General features: G+C 40.1%; 1 protein-coding gene across 2 annotated transcripts in view; it reads left to right on the top strand.

The window, feature by feature from the left end:
• dpysl3 (dihydropyrimidinase like 3) overlaps window positions 1-11,135 on the top strand; it is a 30,352-nt gene extending 19,217 nt beyond the window's left edge. For both annotated transcript variants that reach the window (XM_049466388.1, XM_049466387.1), the window contains exons 12-14: window positions 2,269-2,448; window positions 3,377-3,533; window positions 8,952-11,135. In XM_049466388.1, coding sequence (XP_049322345.1) covers window positions 2,269-2,448; window positions 3,377-3,533; window positions 8,952-9,037 — 423 coding nt within the window. In that variant the 3' untranslated portion in view covers window positions 9,038-11,135. The remainder of the gene's footprint in view (window positions 1-2,268; window positions 2,449-3,376; window positions 3,534-8,951) is intronic.
• The last annotated feature ends 5,487 nt before the right edge of the window (window positions 11,136-16,622 follow it).

The following is a 16,622-nucleotide window of genomic DNA, read 5'->3' as shown; positions in this document are numbered from 1 at the left end:
CTCCTCGTCCTGCAGACGCTTCTACAAACATTAGTGAAAGAACGTGTCTCTCTCAGGAGCTCAGAGAACAGTGATGACATGCACTTCTTATTGTCTGCTCTCAATGCTCACATCAACACCTGCTGTCTATCACTACTGCTGTCTATCACTACTGCTGTCTATCACTACTGCTGTCTATCACTACTTCTGTCTATCACTACTGCTGTCTATCACTACTGCTGTCTATCACTACTGCTGTCTATCACTACTTCTGTCTATCACTACTTCTGTATATCACTACTGCTGTCTATCACTACTGCTGTCTATCACTACTGCTGTCTATCACTACTGCTGTCTATCACTACTTCTGTCTATCACTACTGCTGTCTATCACTACTGCTGTCTATCACTACTGCTGTCTATCACTACTGCTGTCTATCACTACTTCTGTCTATCACTACTGCTGTCTATCACTACTGCTGTCTATCACTACTTCTGTCTATCACTACTGCTGTCTATCACTACTGCTGTCTATCACTACTGCTGTCTATCACTACTTCTGTCTATCACTACTTCTGTATATCACTACTGCTGTATATCACTACTTCTGTATATCACTACTTCTGTATATCACTACTTCTGTATATCACTACTGCTGTCTATCACTACTTCTGTATATCACTACTTCTGTATATCACTACTTCTGTATATCACTACTGCTGTCTATCACTACTTCTGTATACACGCCTCTTATGAGCAGAACCACAGAGATGCTGAGTGATTGTGGAAAACCTTAAATTAAGAGGAAGAAACTTTAGGAAGAACCGCACGCAAGCCGCCTGCGCTATGAAGGGTTTTGTGACGACGAGCTGCACAGTTAACCAGACGAGCTGCACAGTTAAGCAGACAAGCTGCACACGGAAGCAGACGAGCTGCACAGTTAAGCAGACGAGCTGCACAGAGAAGCAGACGAGCTGCACAGAGAAGCAGACGAGCTGCACAGTGAAGCACACGAGCTGCACAGAGAAGCAGACGAGCTGCACAGAGAAGCAGACGAGCTGCACAGAGAAGCAGACGAGCTGCACAGTTAAGCACACAAGCTGCACAGAGAAGCACACGAGCTGCACAGAGAAGCACACAAGCTGCACAGTGAAGCACACGAGCTGCACAGTGAAGCACACGAGCTGCACAGAGAAGCAGACGAGCTGCACAGTGAAGCAGACGAGCTGCACAGTTAAGCAGACGAGCTGCACAGAGAAGCAGACGAGCTGCACAGTTAAGCAGACGAGCTGCACAGAGAAGCAGACGAGCTGCACAGTGAAGCAGACGAGCTGCACAGTGAAGCACACGAGCTGCACAGAGAAGCACACGAGCTGCACAGAGAAGCACACGAGCTGCACAGTGAAGCAGACGAGCTGCACAGTGAAGCAGACGAGCTGCACAGTGAAGCAGACGAGCTGCACAGAGAAGCAGACGAGCTGCACAGAGAAGCAGACGAGCTGCACAGTGAAGCAGACGAGCTGCACAGTGAAGCAGACGAGCTGCACAGAGAAGCACACAAGCTGCACAGTGAAGCAGACGAGCTGCACAGTGAAGCAGACGAGCTGCACAGTGAAGCACACGAGCTGCACAGAGAAGCAGACGAGCTGCACAGAGAAGCACACGAGCTGCACAGAGAAGCAGACGAGCTGCACAGAGAAGCAGACGAGCTCTATCCAGCCCTATTATTATTATTATCATTATTATTAGTAGCGTTGTGTTCACTTTCCTCGCCGTGTCAGCAGTGCTGCAGTTTAAAGAGATCGACGCTGTTTTAACTCCTGACTCTTAGATTCTTTATTAATCCGATGCACATTTTTCCTTCCCAAACCACAGAGATTAGAGCTTCATCAGAACATCAGACATTTATAGTAAGGAAGTAAAAGTGCTTCACTACTCTACTTAAGTACTAAATATTGTACCTGTATCTACTGGAGTATTATTTTTACTTTACTACTGTACTTAAAGACTAAACTACCAAACTTAAGTATTATAAGGTATTTCACCATATTTTAACAAACGTTTGCCTAGTAAAGTCCAAATAAAATAAAACCCTAACCATAATCCTATGATTAATATGGGGTAAATACTGGGAACTTTTATTATGAAACCAAAAATGGCATAAATAACAGTTTTTTTTATGTGTTATTGTTTCTGTGATTAATAATCAAAAGTAAATGAGAAAGATTAATATTCTATATAAACTGGATTGAGATTATATATGATGAAGCTGTGGATATTCTCCTGCAGGCTGCAGAGTATAACGTGTTTGAGGGTATGGAGCTGCGTGGAGCTCCGGCGCTGGTGATCTGTCAGGGGAAGATCGTGCTGGAGGACGGGAAGCTGCAGGCCACGCCCGGGTCCGGACGCTTCATCCCCTGCTCACCGTTTCCCGACTTCGCCTACAAGCGTGTTAAAGCCAGGAAACAGGTGAGTCTGAGCTCACAGTTACTTAAAACACCTTACATTTAATTAACACATTATTTATTAATTAACACTAGTTACTACATTATTAAACCTTATTTTATGTTTCAAATCATTGCTATTTACAACATTCTTACATTAAAATATAGTCATTTAATAATGATAATTTAATAATTAATTATTTAATTTTTTAACTAGTGTCAATTAATAATTAGTTGAGACATTAATTAACCATTTAACAATGTTTATTACTGTCATAAAAACAAGTATTACAAAAACAGGTGGATATTTGTAAACCCTATTTTGAAGAGACCACAAGGCATCCAATAATACTGATGCAAATTTTAATATTGTAGAGATTTCCCTCCAGACTCCATTTTGTGCTCTGATTTGATTCCAGGTATTTCTATTCATTTAAAACTTAAATAATCACATATGCTTGTAACTGAATAAATTGAGATTTTATAAAACATCATTGCCATAAGATGATGGTTAGGCAGTTTATCTAAATAATCCACAGTTGGGTTGGTTAATCTCTCTGAATTTTATTTATGCAGTGTCTAATTTGTAAATGTTTTCAGAAACCTGTTTTTTCTTGTACGTTGCACTGTTGGGTAAATTTATTAAATGACCTAAGTGTCTCTTCTTTATAAAGATTATTAAGAGTGGGTATAAAACATGTTCTGCTTCCCAATCTTCAGTTAATCCAGAGTGACACTTAACTTTACTTAAACATCTCAAATGCAAAACTGTATAATCTAACATCTGGAAGACCCTTCTCTTAAACTGCTAATATAAATAATTCTGAATAATTTTGTGCTGTGTTAATATGGAATAGTATGATCAGTAGAGTAATGATAGTAAGTGTAAACTGGAAGAGTTGAGCTGTTTTATATAAAAACAGACTAATCTGATGTACCTGCTGTGTCTGCAGCTGGCAGTGTTGCGGGCGGTGCCTCGGGGCATGTACGACGGACCCGTCTCAGACTTTACTCCGATGTCTCGGGGCGGAACCCCCTCCGCTTCTAACCGCAGCTCTCCCACCAAGGCCCCCATCAGGAACCTCCATCAGTCTGGATTCACTCTATCAGGTATTTCTTGGTCACCTTTTCGCAGCTTCATCATTGGATGTAATATGAAACGCTATCAGTCACAAAAGTGACGGACGACTGACTGATGCAGCATTCATGCTTTTTCTGACTCCTTTAAACGGGTTCTACTCTTATTATCAGGGCCGTGCAGAGACTTTTGGAGGGGCAGGTACTCAAAGTGAAAAGGGGGCACATCAAGCACGAATTTAAAAACACTATACAGAAACATACCTTACAGTATAACCGGTTGATTTGTGGTGTGTTACTGTGGTCTTACTGTGAACTACAAATGAACAGAAGTCACGTTAGATCAGTTAGATCAGTTCTTCATATTCTAGAGCTTTTTCTGCTTTAACGTCACTTAATAAAGTAAGTGATGGTATGATGTATTTAATACACTGCTGGATATACTTAATGATTGATTTATGCTCCATAGGGTGCTAAGTGATTTTAACAGGTAAACTCAGTAAAGGACTGTTTATTAGCTGATCAGTTGGATCAGGTGGAAAACACAATTTTAGGGCAGAGATCAGGGTTAAAAAACTGCTTTAAACTACCAACATTACTCAGTGTTGTACTAAAATCTAGCTGTGCTCTGCAGACAGCTTCTGGATAGCTAGTTTTAAATGAATTGTAATTGATTATATCTTACAATTCTGTTCTCCTAAATTATTGAACACAATTTGAAAATGTGGGGAGAGTTTTTAGCTGATCAGGCTCATCAGAGCAAGTAAACATTACATTTATATATTTTTTTCTTAAACCTTGACTCCCTATCTGTCTAATTCAAAAGTTAAGCTAACTGACTCACACAGCTGTATTTTATTAAGCACACAGCAGGTTTGATCTGTGTGTTTTGATTAAGACGTGTATTTTTAACCAGCTATCAGAAACATATCATCACAGTTAACATGGTTAGCCTACCGTTACCTTTCTTTTAGAAAAATCCTCGTATGTCCAGATGTGTTTTAATGTCAGCTGCTGCCTGTTAAAACTCACAGTGAGATGGGGGGGGGGGGGGGGGGGCTTGGCTTCCCCACTTACACTAACTCTCCTCCACACCCTGCAAAACCAGCAAGCTGATTGGCTGTTTCTCCTGAAAAGCGTGACTTTCTCCTTGAACCGGCACCATGATGGGAGTTCTTATTTACACAGCGGTCAGCGGTTAATACTGTTTTTTTATTTTATTTAACATAATACTGTAAAATACTAATACATGAAGACGGCGGGAAAGAGGGGTAAAATACGGTGGTTTTCTGGTCAAAACGAGTATGATTTTTACACATACACTTACAAAAAAAAAAAATTATTGACAAAACTACCTGATTATTATTATAATATCAGTTACATTGTCTTAAACTGATGATAATCCAATATGATCTGAGAAACACAGATTCAAATCCCGGAACATGCTGCTTCTCCATCAGCAGCCAGAGTCAGAGAGAGATGCTGCCTAGTGATTAGTGGTAGCTGGAAAAGAGGTGGAGTCTGACTTGACTTTCAGTTAACAGCTGTGCATAGTCAAGACTTAATTACTTGAATTTCTTGCTACTCATCTGATATTATAACACAGTGGAGACTGGGAACCACAGCGACTCATGTACCTTCAGAGTTCATCACTACACACCTCCAAACTTCATGTAGCTTCAGAGTGCATCACTACACACCTCCAAACTTCATGTACCTTCAGAGTTCATCACTACACACTTCCAAACTTCATGTACCTTCAGAGTTCATCACTACACACCTCCAAACTTCATGTAGCTTCAGAGTGCATCACTACACACCTCCAAACTTCATGTACCTTCAGAGTTCATCACTACACACTTCCAAACTTCATGTACCTTCAGAGTTCATCACTACACACCTCCAAACTTCATGTAGCTTCAGAGTGCATCACTACACACCTCCAAACTTCATGTAGCTTCAGAGTGCATCACTACACACCTCCAAACTTCATGTAGCTTCAGAGTTCATCACTACACACCTCCAAACTTCATGTAGCTTCAGAGTGCATCACTACACACCTCCAAACTTCATGTAGCTTCAGAGTTCATCACTACACACCTCCAAACTTCATGTTCCTTCAGAGTTCATCACTACACACCTCCAAACTTCATGTTCCTTCAGAGTTCATCACTACACACCTCCAAACTTCATGTAGCTTCAGAGTTCATCACTACACACCTCCAAACTTCATGTAGCTTCAGAGTTCATCACTACACACCTCCAAACTTCATGTAGCTTCAGAGTTCATCACTACACACCTCCAAACTTCATGTTCCTTCAGAGTTCATCACTACACATCTCCAAACTTCATGTAGCTTCAGATTAGATCAGGAACAGTTAAAAGACTCATGGAATGGAGAGAGTTTACATGACTGAGGAGCTTCATCTAAACCTCACATCTCTGAACATCAGCACTGCAGAGTGTGGGATTCTTCTGGCAGTGTGATGAACTGTATGTAGTCATGCATGAGAACAAAGGTCCAGATACTGAACATCTGCAGTTTATTAGTGATGTAACTTGTGAGGGAGATGTGCTGTAAACTGTGTTTTATGAGAATAGCTGGGGTGTGATGATCTTATAGTGAATAGTGATCTAGGCTGGAAAATATCCCCCCCCACACCCACATCTCTGCAGAGGGAGGGTTCCCGTCACCAAGTAATGAGTCGTATATATTGTTTATATTACAGATATAAACACAGATGCAACCAAACTGTGTAGCCAGTAATAAACACGTCTGGCAATTTTAGAAATAGGTATGTTTTCTTAAAAATACTGGAATGCTGAGTAGGTAAATTAGTCTGTAGAAGATTCTGCTAGTTCTGTTTTGTTTTGCTGGGGTGGGAATAAGTCACTAAGTTACAACCAGAGACTGTAAAAAAAGACGTCGTGTCGTGCCCGAGTCTGCGCGGTAGAGACCAGAGGAGGGAGAAAGACTGTGGAGAGACCGCCTACTCATTTAAATAAACCCGCCCCTGAGGGCTGCCTCGAGGTCACAGGCTGCAGAGTGGAGCGGAGCGGAGCTGATGGTCTGTTATTGGTCCCGCCCATAACCAGCCCTTTTACAATAACCACACCTTTTTAAATAGAGCTGAATAACATTTTTAAAAACGATTTATGTGGGGATATAAAATTTGACAATATGAGCAGAGGTTACACTAGCTGCTGCATTTAAATAAAGGAGGTAGAATTACAGTATATTAGAAAAAAACGTGATTGAAAGTTGTTCTGTTTTGCCATTGAAACCTATGGGGATGGGTGGGGTTACACAGCTTTCTGAAACCAAACAGCAGGGGGCGCCCGACCTGTGGTGGCTTCACTTTTGAGAGAGGATGCTCTGTCCAGCTATACACAGACTATGATCCAGCTATACACAGTCTGTGGTTACAACTAATAGCTAAGGGTCCTGTCTTACACAAGGAGCGTTACGATTCTCACTACTATCTTACACCCCACCAACAGTCTATTATCACTCCTTCCTCCTGTCTGGTTTAAACAGCAGCAGATCTTCTGAATATATCTACACTGATGGGCGTGGTGTTCTGGAAATGAGGTGCGTTCAGGTACATTTCTGGAGTTTTATCTTGTTTATCTTGGTAACAGAAAACACAGGAGCTCCACTGACTGAATACAACCTAGACAGACGCCAACAGTCAGACGTTCATCGCTATCTCAGTAACACGGGCGCTGTGCCGAGCCGAGCGTACACCCCCACTTATTACACACACATGAACACACAGCAGCACAAACCCAACTTTTACATCAACAATAAACAGAATAGTAAATAAAATAACATTGCTGTTCCCGTAAATGAGCTGCTGGAGCTCCTTCACAGCGTCAACCAGCAGCTCAGTTTCCTCTGCTGAGAAGAGTTTGTTGAACACGTCCAGGTAGCTGCACCGTTACAATAGCAATCCACCAAAGACAGAGCTCACCTGACTCTTAAAGAGAATGATGAGCAAGAGACACTCTGATTGGCTTATTTTTTCACGTTATGCCCAAAATTATCCACACCCATGATTAATTAAGAGAATTAGTACATGACCTTTGGTTTGTGTTTCAAGACACGGAAGGTGTACTTTTCCCGTCGTTACGATAGCAAAGACACACTGACACACCCTAAATCAAGCTGCACGGGGCACTAAAATAAGGTCCCAAATTTTGTAATAAAAAAATTCAATGTGTAATTTTGTATATTTGATTTTTAATCATGTGTTTTGAGTTTGCATTTCATTTAAAGTTGTAAGGTAGTAAAATTTGCTGTTGAAAAAAATATTTCAGGGGTTTCAGATTTAAATAATTTAGATCCATACATTTTTTACATGCTTGAATTTAAATCTCTTTACTAGATGTTTTTCTGGCCTTAATTTTTCATCTTAAAATTGTAACTTATTTTGAAATGTTTTTTATTGCACCACCTTACAATTTTAAAACACTGTAAAATTTTATGCTTTAGAAACTATTATCCCACCTTCACCACATGAGGCCATATTTGGGGTGGCATCCCAGGATTTTTTATAGATAAATCAGTAAAAACTGTGATAGCTTTTACAACCTTGTTAGCAAGACGACTGATCTTGTTCAAATGGAAATACACATGTCCACCTACTTTTAACCATTGGATTAAGGAACTAATGTATTTTTTTAATTTAGAAAAAACTGTTACACAACAAGTGGGAACATCTCAAAATTCTATGCTATCTGGCAACCTGTCATTGCATATGTCAAACAAACGGATATTGATGCATGAGACTGTATATAACACCACTGTCTGTCATTGTTGCTGCTCTGTAATTCAGCCACAGATTTTATTTGCAGTAGGGAGTGGGAGGGTTTTTGTCTTGTTATGTTTTGTTGTTTTTTTCTCACTTTTTCAATGTAACAATTAATTCAGAAAATAATAAAAGACCTTAAAATCTAGATTTTAAATTAAGCCATGTAATATTTCCAGTTTATCAAATTTCAAGTAGATCTGATTTGAATGAAGTGGTGTGAAAAAGTGTTTGCCCTCTTCATGATTTTTTTTTGCGTTTGTCTCTTAAATGTTTCAGATTATCAAACTAATTTAAATATTAAATATTTTAGTATATTAAATATTAAATATAAAGACAACACAAGTAAAAATACAAGAGGCAGTTTTTAAGTTAAGGTTTTTATTATTATAGGAGAAAACCTTCATAACCCTTTGTGAAAAAGTATCATCAGTTCCACTAAAACCGGTGCAAAAACTGAAAATCACCAAGGTTCTTATCTGCTTGAACAAAACCAGTTCCAGAACCAGTTCTTTTTGTGAAAAAAAGCTTAGTGTGTACCGAATCTATATTTCAATTTTGAATAAAATATCTGGATGATATTGTAATTTTCTGAGATGCTTCTATAGTTAGTTATTTTTCTCTTTCTCTGATTCGCAGGTCCTGAGGAAGCTCCCATCCGGCCCGCTGGAAGGCGTGTAGTGGTTCCTCCTGGCGGTCGTTCCAACATCACTTCCCTCAGTTAAAAACGAAAAAGAGTTATAAAATCTGATGCAGCACTGAGGAAAGTCATTAAAATAGAGAAAACAAGCAAAACACGGGATCCTCATGCCTTACCTTAAGAAAACGTTTAAACCTACCTTCAGCTTTAAAGAGCGCAGACAGACCTTCTCCTAGGAACAGCTCAGCAGATGGTCTTTAATTACAGTATTAATAAAATGGTGAATTGCTGTAAGAATTGGGATGGCAGTGCATAAGTACAGTTTAGTTATCAGCATCTGTTTTTAAAAAGATGATTTTCCAGTTAAATATTTATTTCCTGGAGAGGGTCTGCTGTCGTGCTTTTAATGAAGTATTAACCTTTAATTTGTTTATTTTAGATTTCAGTGGCTTTAGGATATTCTGTCTCTAGGATCTTGTCTGTTTACTATTTGGTCATACTTCCTTATTTGATAAAATTAAAAATAAAAAAATAAAATTTCATTGTTTAATCCATCTACAGTAATCAGAGGAATGCATAAATAATTTATGAATTATTTTTATTGCCAGAAATGACTAACTTTCTCTTTTGTAAAAGAAAACACAAAATCTATGTAAAAACATTTTTTTTCTAAAACTAAACATTTGAAAGAAACCTCATTGAAGCAATCTCTTTACTTTATGGTTTACAGAGCTCTTATCAGTATTGATAAGATAATAAATCAATCAAGTTTAAGTTCTGAACACAGACCAAAAGCTCCATTAAGAGTAAGAGTAAACTTTTACAAAACTGTTTCTCCATCAGCAGCCGGAGTCTGAGAGAGAGCATAGGGATTGATTAATTGGCCCTCTGAATTGGGGAGTATTTTATCATCAAGAATAAATTTTACTAAACAGCAAATAAATCAAAGAGGCTGAAGTTCTTGCACTTAACTGATGTTCTCAAAAAACTACAATACCCAATCATAGAACTACAATTGCCCCGTTCTGGACAGAATGCCATGAGGGTCAAAATGCATGCACAATACACAACAGGGAGAAAAAATGGATAAAATTAGAAACATTATTTTTTAAAGAAAAACTTAAATGGTACAGGTAAGGATATTGTTTTTGATTTGAGTTCCCTTCACAGTGTCCTAAAACTACAGAAAAACAAGAAGGTGGACATTTATAGTTTTTCAAATAAAGTTAATAAACATTCATTTTTATAATATGTATTTGTCATTTCTGGCAAAGAATTGTCTGTTGCTTGTATTTGGATTAAGAAATACTTTTTTGAAAAATATAGAATGAGCAAAATGTACACAGACTGGACCCCAACCAACATTGTATGGATGAATGCCAGTGTAAGCGTAGTGGATAACAGTCTGTATGGGGAAGGTAGGCAGGACCTCCTCAAACAAAACAAATAATCCCCCCAAACTCTTAAACCTGACTAGAGATTAAAACAACAAAACCCCAAAAATCGTCCGTGATGCTTCACATCACTAAATAAACAAAGTGCTGCACTGTAATATTAGAATAAATTTAAAAAATAAAATAAATTAATAAAAATAATACAATTACATTTTAAATTTCACTGAAAACCTGCAGATATTCTTACTTATTTATGTTATTGAATTAAAACCTCCATACTGATGATACTCCAGATTAGTTACGTCCTGAAGCTGCAATAAGCAGCTCTTTCTGTTGCCTTCTGTGTTTCATTCCTGCTTATTTCAGTGTAAAAAGACAGAACTGAAGGACTGCACTAAAACAGGTGCACCGGCGGGTCAGTTCTCTGGCGGGTCAGTTCTCTGGTGGGTCAGTTCGCTGGCGGGTCAGTTCTCTGGCGGGTCAGTTCGCTGGCGGGTCAGTTCTCTGGCGGGTCAGTTCTCTGGCGGGGCAGTTCTCTGGCGGGTCAGTGTTGCTGCAGTGGGGAGGTTAATGGCAGTGCTTGTCTGTTTAGAAGTGAGTAAAGTGTGTCTGTAGAGATTGTTGTGTGAAGTGTTTTAAAGAGCAGTTCAGTCTTTATTTTGCAATATTTATGTTTGATGTTTGATTTTTTTTTATGTTCCTTTTTTACTGTTGAATAAAAATAATGAGGTAGGTCAAAACTAGTGATGTGCAAAAATATGTTCCTGAATAAAGACAAGATGTAACTAATGCTTGTATGTATTTTTATTATCACATTCCATGACATTTATCTTCATTGGGACATAAAAACTTTTCACCTTTACACAAGAAGGAAAAGAAAATCTGATGGAAATAAAAAATATATATTTTAGTTGGATATTTTAATGGAAACTGTATTTTTAAATTGTGTCAAAAGTCATACACAATTCTGAAAAGCTCAGCCTGAGGGAGCCTTTAGCGAATAGGGTAAATACGTTTCATAATATTTTATGAAATCATGTGAGCCACAATTATTGGCACCCCTGGTGTTATTACTTTTTACACGGTCCTTTATCCAACAAGACAGAACTTAATCTTAAACTAAAACCCACTTAGAGTGTTTGTTGCCAAAATGGGGCTGACCAAAGCCCCAGTTAAAATCTCAGTACAGCCTACCAAACTCCACCAGTTAATTCTTCTGATCATAACTCAGAAAAAGCTTTGCCTCCTAAACAGCTCATTGGCGTGTTGATGCACCTGATGGTTGTTTGGGAGACCTCGTAACCCTAAGATGCTCCCATTTGATTCAGTTCTCTTACAGTGAGCTCTGGAGAACTTTTTACTTCTCTTATTGTCCTTCTCACTGTGGTGGAAAGATACACTTGTTTCCTCCTCCAGGCTTATTTGTCAATGTTCCAGATGACACACATCTGTCATGAATAATTATCTTGTTTTGTATCTTGTATATATATATATATATATATAAAATGATAAGAGCACTCCAGTTTCTGAATCAGTTTCTCTGATTTTGCTATTTATAGGTTTATGTTTGAGTAAAATGAACATTGTTGTTTTATTCTATAAACTACAGACAACATTTCTCCCAAATTACAAATAAAAATATTCTCATTTAGAGCATTTATTTACAGAAAATGAGAAATGTCTGAAATAACAAAAAAGATGCAGAACTTTCAGACCTCAAATAATGCAAAGAAAACAAGTTCATATTCATAAAGTTTTAAGAGTTCTTTAAGAAATCTAGCCACATTGGAACATTTTCCAGCATAAACTACCTGTTTAAGATCATCCACAGCATCTCAAACAGACTTTTTCAAAGCCATTTAGACATGGATCTGCTGGCGTGCATTAGGTCATTGTCCTGCTGCAGAATCTAAGTACGCCTGAGCTTAAGGTCACAAACAAATGGACAGACATTCTTCTTCAGGATTGTCTTGTATCAGCAGAACTCCTGGTTCCATCAATTACAGCAAGTACAGGTCCTGAAGCAGCAAAGCATCCCCAGACCACTGTTGTGAAAGTGGTACAATAGAACACAGTGTTCAGAGTCTTGGAGAAGGGCCCACCGATGCCACCTGGCCACTTTTGGTCAAGTTTGGACTTTGAGAAACCTATGAAAAAGGGTAAATGAAATTTGAAAATGCAAATTAGGGTTACTGTTCTGAAAGTAGTAGAACAGAACAAAGTGTTCAGAATCATAGAGGACACAAAACACAAAACTCAGCAGGCAAGCCCACAGGTGCGACCTCGACCCAGGCCTGCAACGTCGGGTCTCAGGGTTGTCGGTGGACGGAGTTTAGCCTTCAGTGGCTTCTGTGAGACAAAACTCCGCAGGTGACTGCCTGCGGCATCGGACCTCTGGGAGGTCTGGGGACAGAGCTTGACCTATGGAAGCCTCTGTCACACAAAACTCGGCAGGGAAGCCCACAGCTGCGACAAGGAACACAGCGTGCGACGTCAGACCTCTGCAGGGTCGGTGGATATAATTTGGATTATGGTTGCTTCTGTGACACCAAACTCGACAGGCAAGGCCGCAGGTGCGACATGGACAACTTCCTGTGATGTCAGACCTCTGGGAAGTCCGTGGATGGAGTTTGGGCTACGGTAGTTTCTGATGCACGAAACTTGGCAGGCGGCCCCGAGGATCCCTCATGGACCAAGGCCTGCGACAACGGCCCTCTGGGTCGAAATATACCCCGAGAGTGCCTCATTGACAACTACCCGCAACGTCGGACCTCCCGGAGGTCGGGGGATGGAGTTTGGTCTACAGTGGTTTCTGACGCATGAAACTCGTTAAACGACCCCAAAGTTGCGTCATGGACCACTTCCTGCAACGTCGGACCTCTGGGAAGAGGACGGAGTTTGGCCTACATTGACATCTGCGGCACAAAACTCCGTACACAACCCCGCAGGTGCTAGTTGGACAACAAACTGCGATATTAGACCTCTGGCAGGTGGGGGAAGGAGTTTGGTCTACGTTGACTTCTGTGCCACAAAACTTCACAGGTGATCACAAAGGTGCAAGTTGGGCAACATACTGCAATTTCAGACCTCTGGGTGGTCGGGGGAAGGAATTTGGCCTACGTTGACTTCTGAGGCGCAGAACTCTGCAGACAGCCCTGCAGGTGCCAGTTGGACAACACACTTCGATTTTATGGTGACTTCTGTGTTACAAAACTTCGCAGATGATCACAGAGCTGGCAGTGAAACAACATATTGCGATTTAAGACCTCTGGGTGGTTGGGAGAAGGAGTTTGGCCTACGGTGATTTCTGTGGAGCAAAACCCTGCAGACTATGGCACAGGTGCCAGTTGGACAAAATATTGTGATTTTACACCTCTGAGTGGTTGGGGGAAGGAGATTGGCCTACGTTGACTTCTGTGACACGAAACTTCGCAAGCAACACCAGAGGTGCCAGTTGGACAACATATTGCGATTTCAGATCTATGGATGGTCGGGCGAAGGAGTTTGGCCTATGTTGACATCTATGACACGAAACTTTACAGACAACTCCACAGGTGCCATTTGGACAACATATTTCTATTTCAGACCTCTGGGTTGTCAGGGGAGTAGTTTGGCCTACGTTGACTTCAGTAACACGAAACTTTACAGGCAACACCAGAGGTTCCATTTGGACAACATATTACGATTTCAGACCTCTGGGTTGTCAGGAGAAGGAGTTTGGCTTACGTTGACTTCTGCCTCACGAAACTTTACAGGCAACCCCAAATGTGCTATTCGGACAACATCGGATCAACAAATTACCATTTCAGACTCCTGGGTGGTCAGGGGAAGGAGTTTGACCTACGTTCACTTCTGTGGCATGAAACTTTACAGGCAAAGCCAGATGTGCCATTTCGACAATGTATTTCGATTTCAGCCCTCTGAGTTGTCAGGGAAAGGAGTTTGGCCTACGTTGACTTCTGTGGCACAAAACTTTACAGGCGACCTCAAATGTGCTATCCGGACAACATATTACGATTTCAGACCTCAGGAATATCAGGGGAAGTAGTTTGGCCTACGTTGACTTCTGTGGTACGAAACTTTACAGGCAACACCAGAGGTGCAATTTGGACAAAATACTATGGTTCCAGACCTCTGGGATGTCAGGGGAAGGAGTTTGGACTACGTTGACTTCTGTTGCACAAAACTTTGCAGACAACCCTACAGCTGCCATTTGGACAACATATTTCGATTTCAGACCTCTGGGTTGTCAGGGGAAGTAGTTTGGCCTACGTTGACTTATGTGGCACGAAACTTTACAGGCAACCCCAAATGTACTATCCAGACAACATATTACGATTTCAGACCTCAGGAAGGTCAGGGGAAGTAGTTTGGCCTACGTTGACTTCTGTGGCACGAAACTTTACTGGCAACACCAGAGGTGCAATTTGGACAACATACAATGGTTCCAGACCTCTGGGTTGTCAGGGGAAGGAGTTTAAACTACGTTAACTTCAGTAACAAGAAACTTTACAGGCAACCCCAGAGATGCCATTTGGACAACATATTTCGATTTCAGACCTCTGGGTTGTCAGGGGAAGAAGTTTGGCCTACGTTGACTTCAGTAACACGAAACTTTACAGTCAATATAGACAACATATTTTGATTTCAGACCTCTGGGTTGTTAGGGGAAGGAGTTTGGCCTACGTTGATTTATATCTCAAAAAACTTTACAAACAACCCCAAATGTGCTATTCAGACAACATATTACAATTTCAGACCTCTGGGTTATTAAGGGAAGGAGTTTGGCGTACGTTGACTTCAGTAACACAAAACTTTACAGGCAACACCAGATGTGCAATTTGGACAACATATTTCGATTTCAGACCTCTGGCTTGTCAGGGGAAGAAGTTTGGCCTACGTTGACTTCAGTAACACGAAACTTTACAAACAACACCAGATGTGCAATTTGGACAACATATTTCGATTTCAGACCTCTGGGATGTCGGGGGAAGGAGTTTGGCCTACGTTGACTTCAGTAACACGAAACTTTACAAACAACACCAGAAGTGCCATTTGGACAACATATTTCAATTTCAGACCTCTGGGATGTCGGGGGAAGGAGTTTGAACTACGTTGACTTCAGTAACACGAAACTTTACAGGCAACACCAGATGTGCAATGTGGAAAACATATTTCAATTTCAGACCTCTGAGTTGTTAGGGGAAGGAGTTTGACCTACGTTGACTTCAGTAACACGAAACTAACTCTACTGTTAACCCTAACCCTTAGCCTAAATTCTTAAACCAAACCCTAATTCTTAACAGTAACCCTAAAATGTTAACAATAACCCAACCCTAATCCTTAAGTCTAACCCTATATTCTTAACCCTAACCCTAAACCCTAAACCTACTTCTTAACCCTAACCCTGACCCTAGCCCTAACTTAACCTTAAAATATGACTCAAATGAGTTGGAACTTGCAGGTGCATGGTTAATTGTGCTCAATTTGATTGAAAAACACATTAAAAATCACTTTTAAATTTTTTGCCAAAATTTTCAAATTATATAGCCTTACCTTTTTGTGTGAATTTTGGACCATTCTTCAAACTCTTTTTTATAGGAGAATATGACTCAAATGAGTTGGAACGTTCCTATGTATGGTTAATTGTGCTCAGTTTAATTAAAAAACACATTAACAATCACTTTTAATTTTTGACTAAAATCGTCTACTTACCTAAGGCCTAACCTTTTTGTGTGATTTTGGACCATTCTTCAAACTCTTTTTTTATATGAGAATATGACTCAAACGAGTTGTAACGTGCATGTGCATGGTTAATTGTGCTCATTTTCATTGAAAAACAAATAAAAAAATCACTTTTAAAATCGTCTACTTACCTAAGGCTATAGCCTTGCCTACGTTGACTTTAGTGTCACAAAACTTTACAGGCAACCCCAAATGTGCTATCTGGACAAAATATTACGATTTCAGACCTCTGGGTTACCAGGGGAAGGAGTTTGGCCTACGTTGACTTTTGTCTTACGAAACTTTACAGGCATCCCCAAATTTGCTATCCGAACAACATATTTCGATTTCAGACTTCTGGGTTGTCAGGGGAAGGAGTTTGGCCTACGTTGACTTTTGTGGCACTAAGCTTTACAGACAACACCAGAAGTGCCATTTAGACAACATATTTAAATTTCAGACCTCTAAGTTGTCGGGGGTAACAGTTTGGCCTATGTTGACTTCTGTGGCACGAAACTTTACAGGCAACCTCAAATGTGCTATCCGGACAAC

The sequence above is a fragment of the Astyanax mexicanus genome, chromosome 17 (genome assembly GCF_023375975.1).
Source record: "Astyanax mexicanus isolate ESR-SI-001 chromosome 17, AstMex3_surface, whole genome shotgun sequence".
Classification (NCBI taxonomy): Eukaryota; Metazoa; Chordata; class Actinopteri; order Characiformes; family Acestrorhamphidae; genus Astyanax; species Astyanax mexicanus.
The sequence above is the reverse complement of the archived record's forward strand: the minus strand, read 5'-3'. Positions and strand labels throughout refer to the sequence as shown.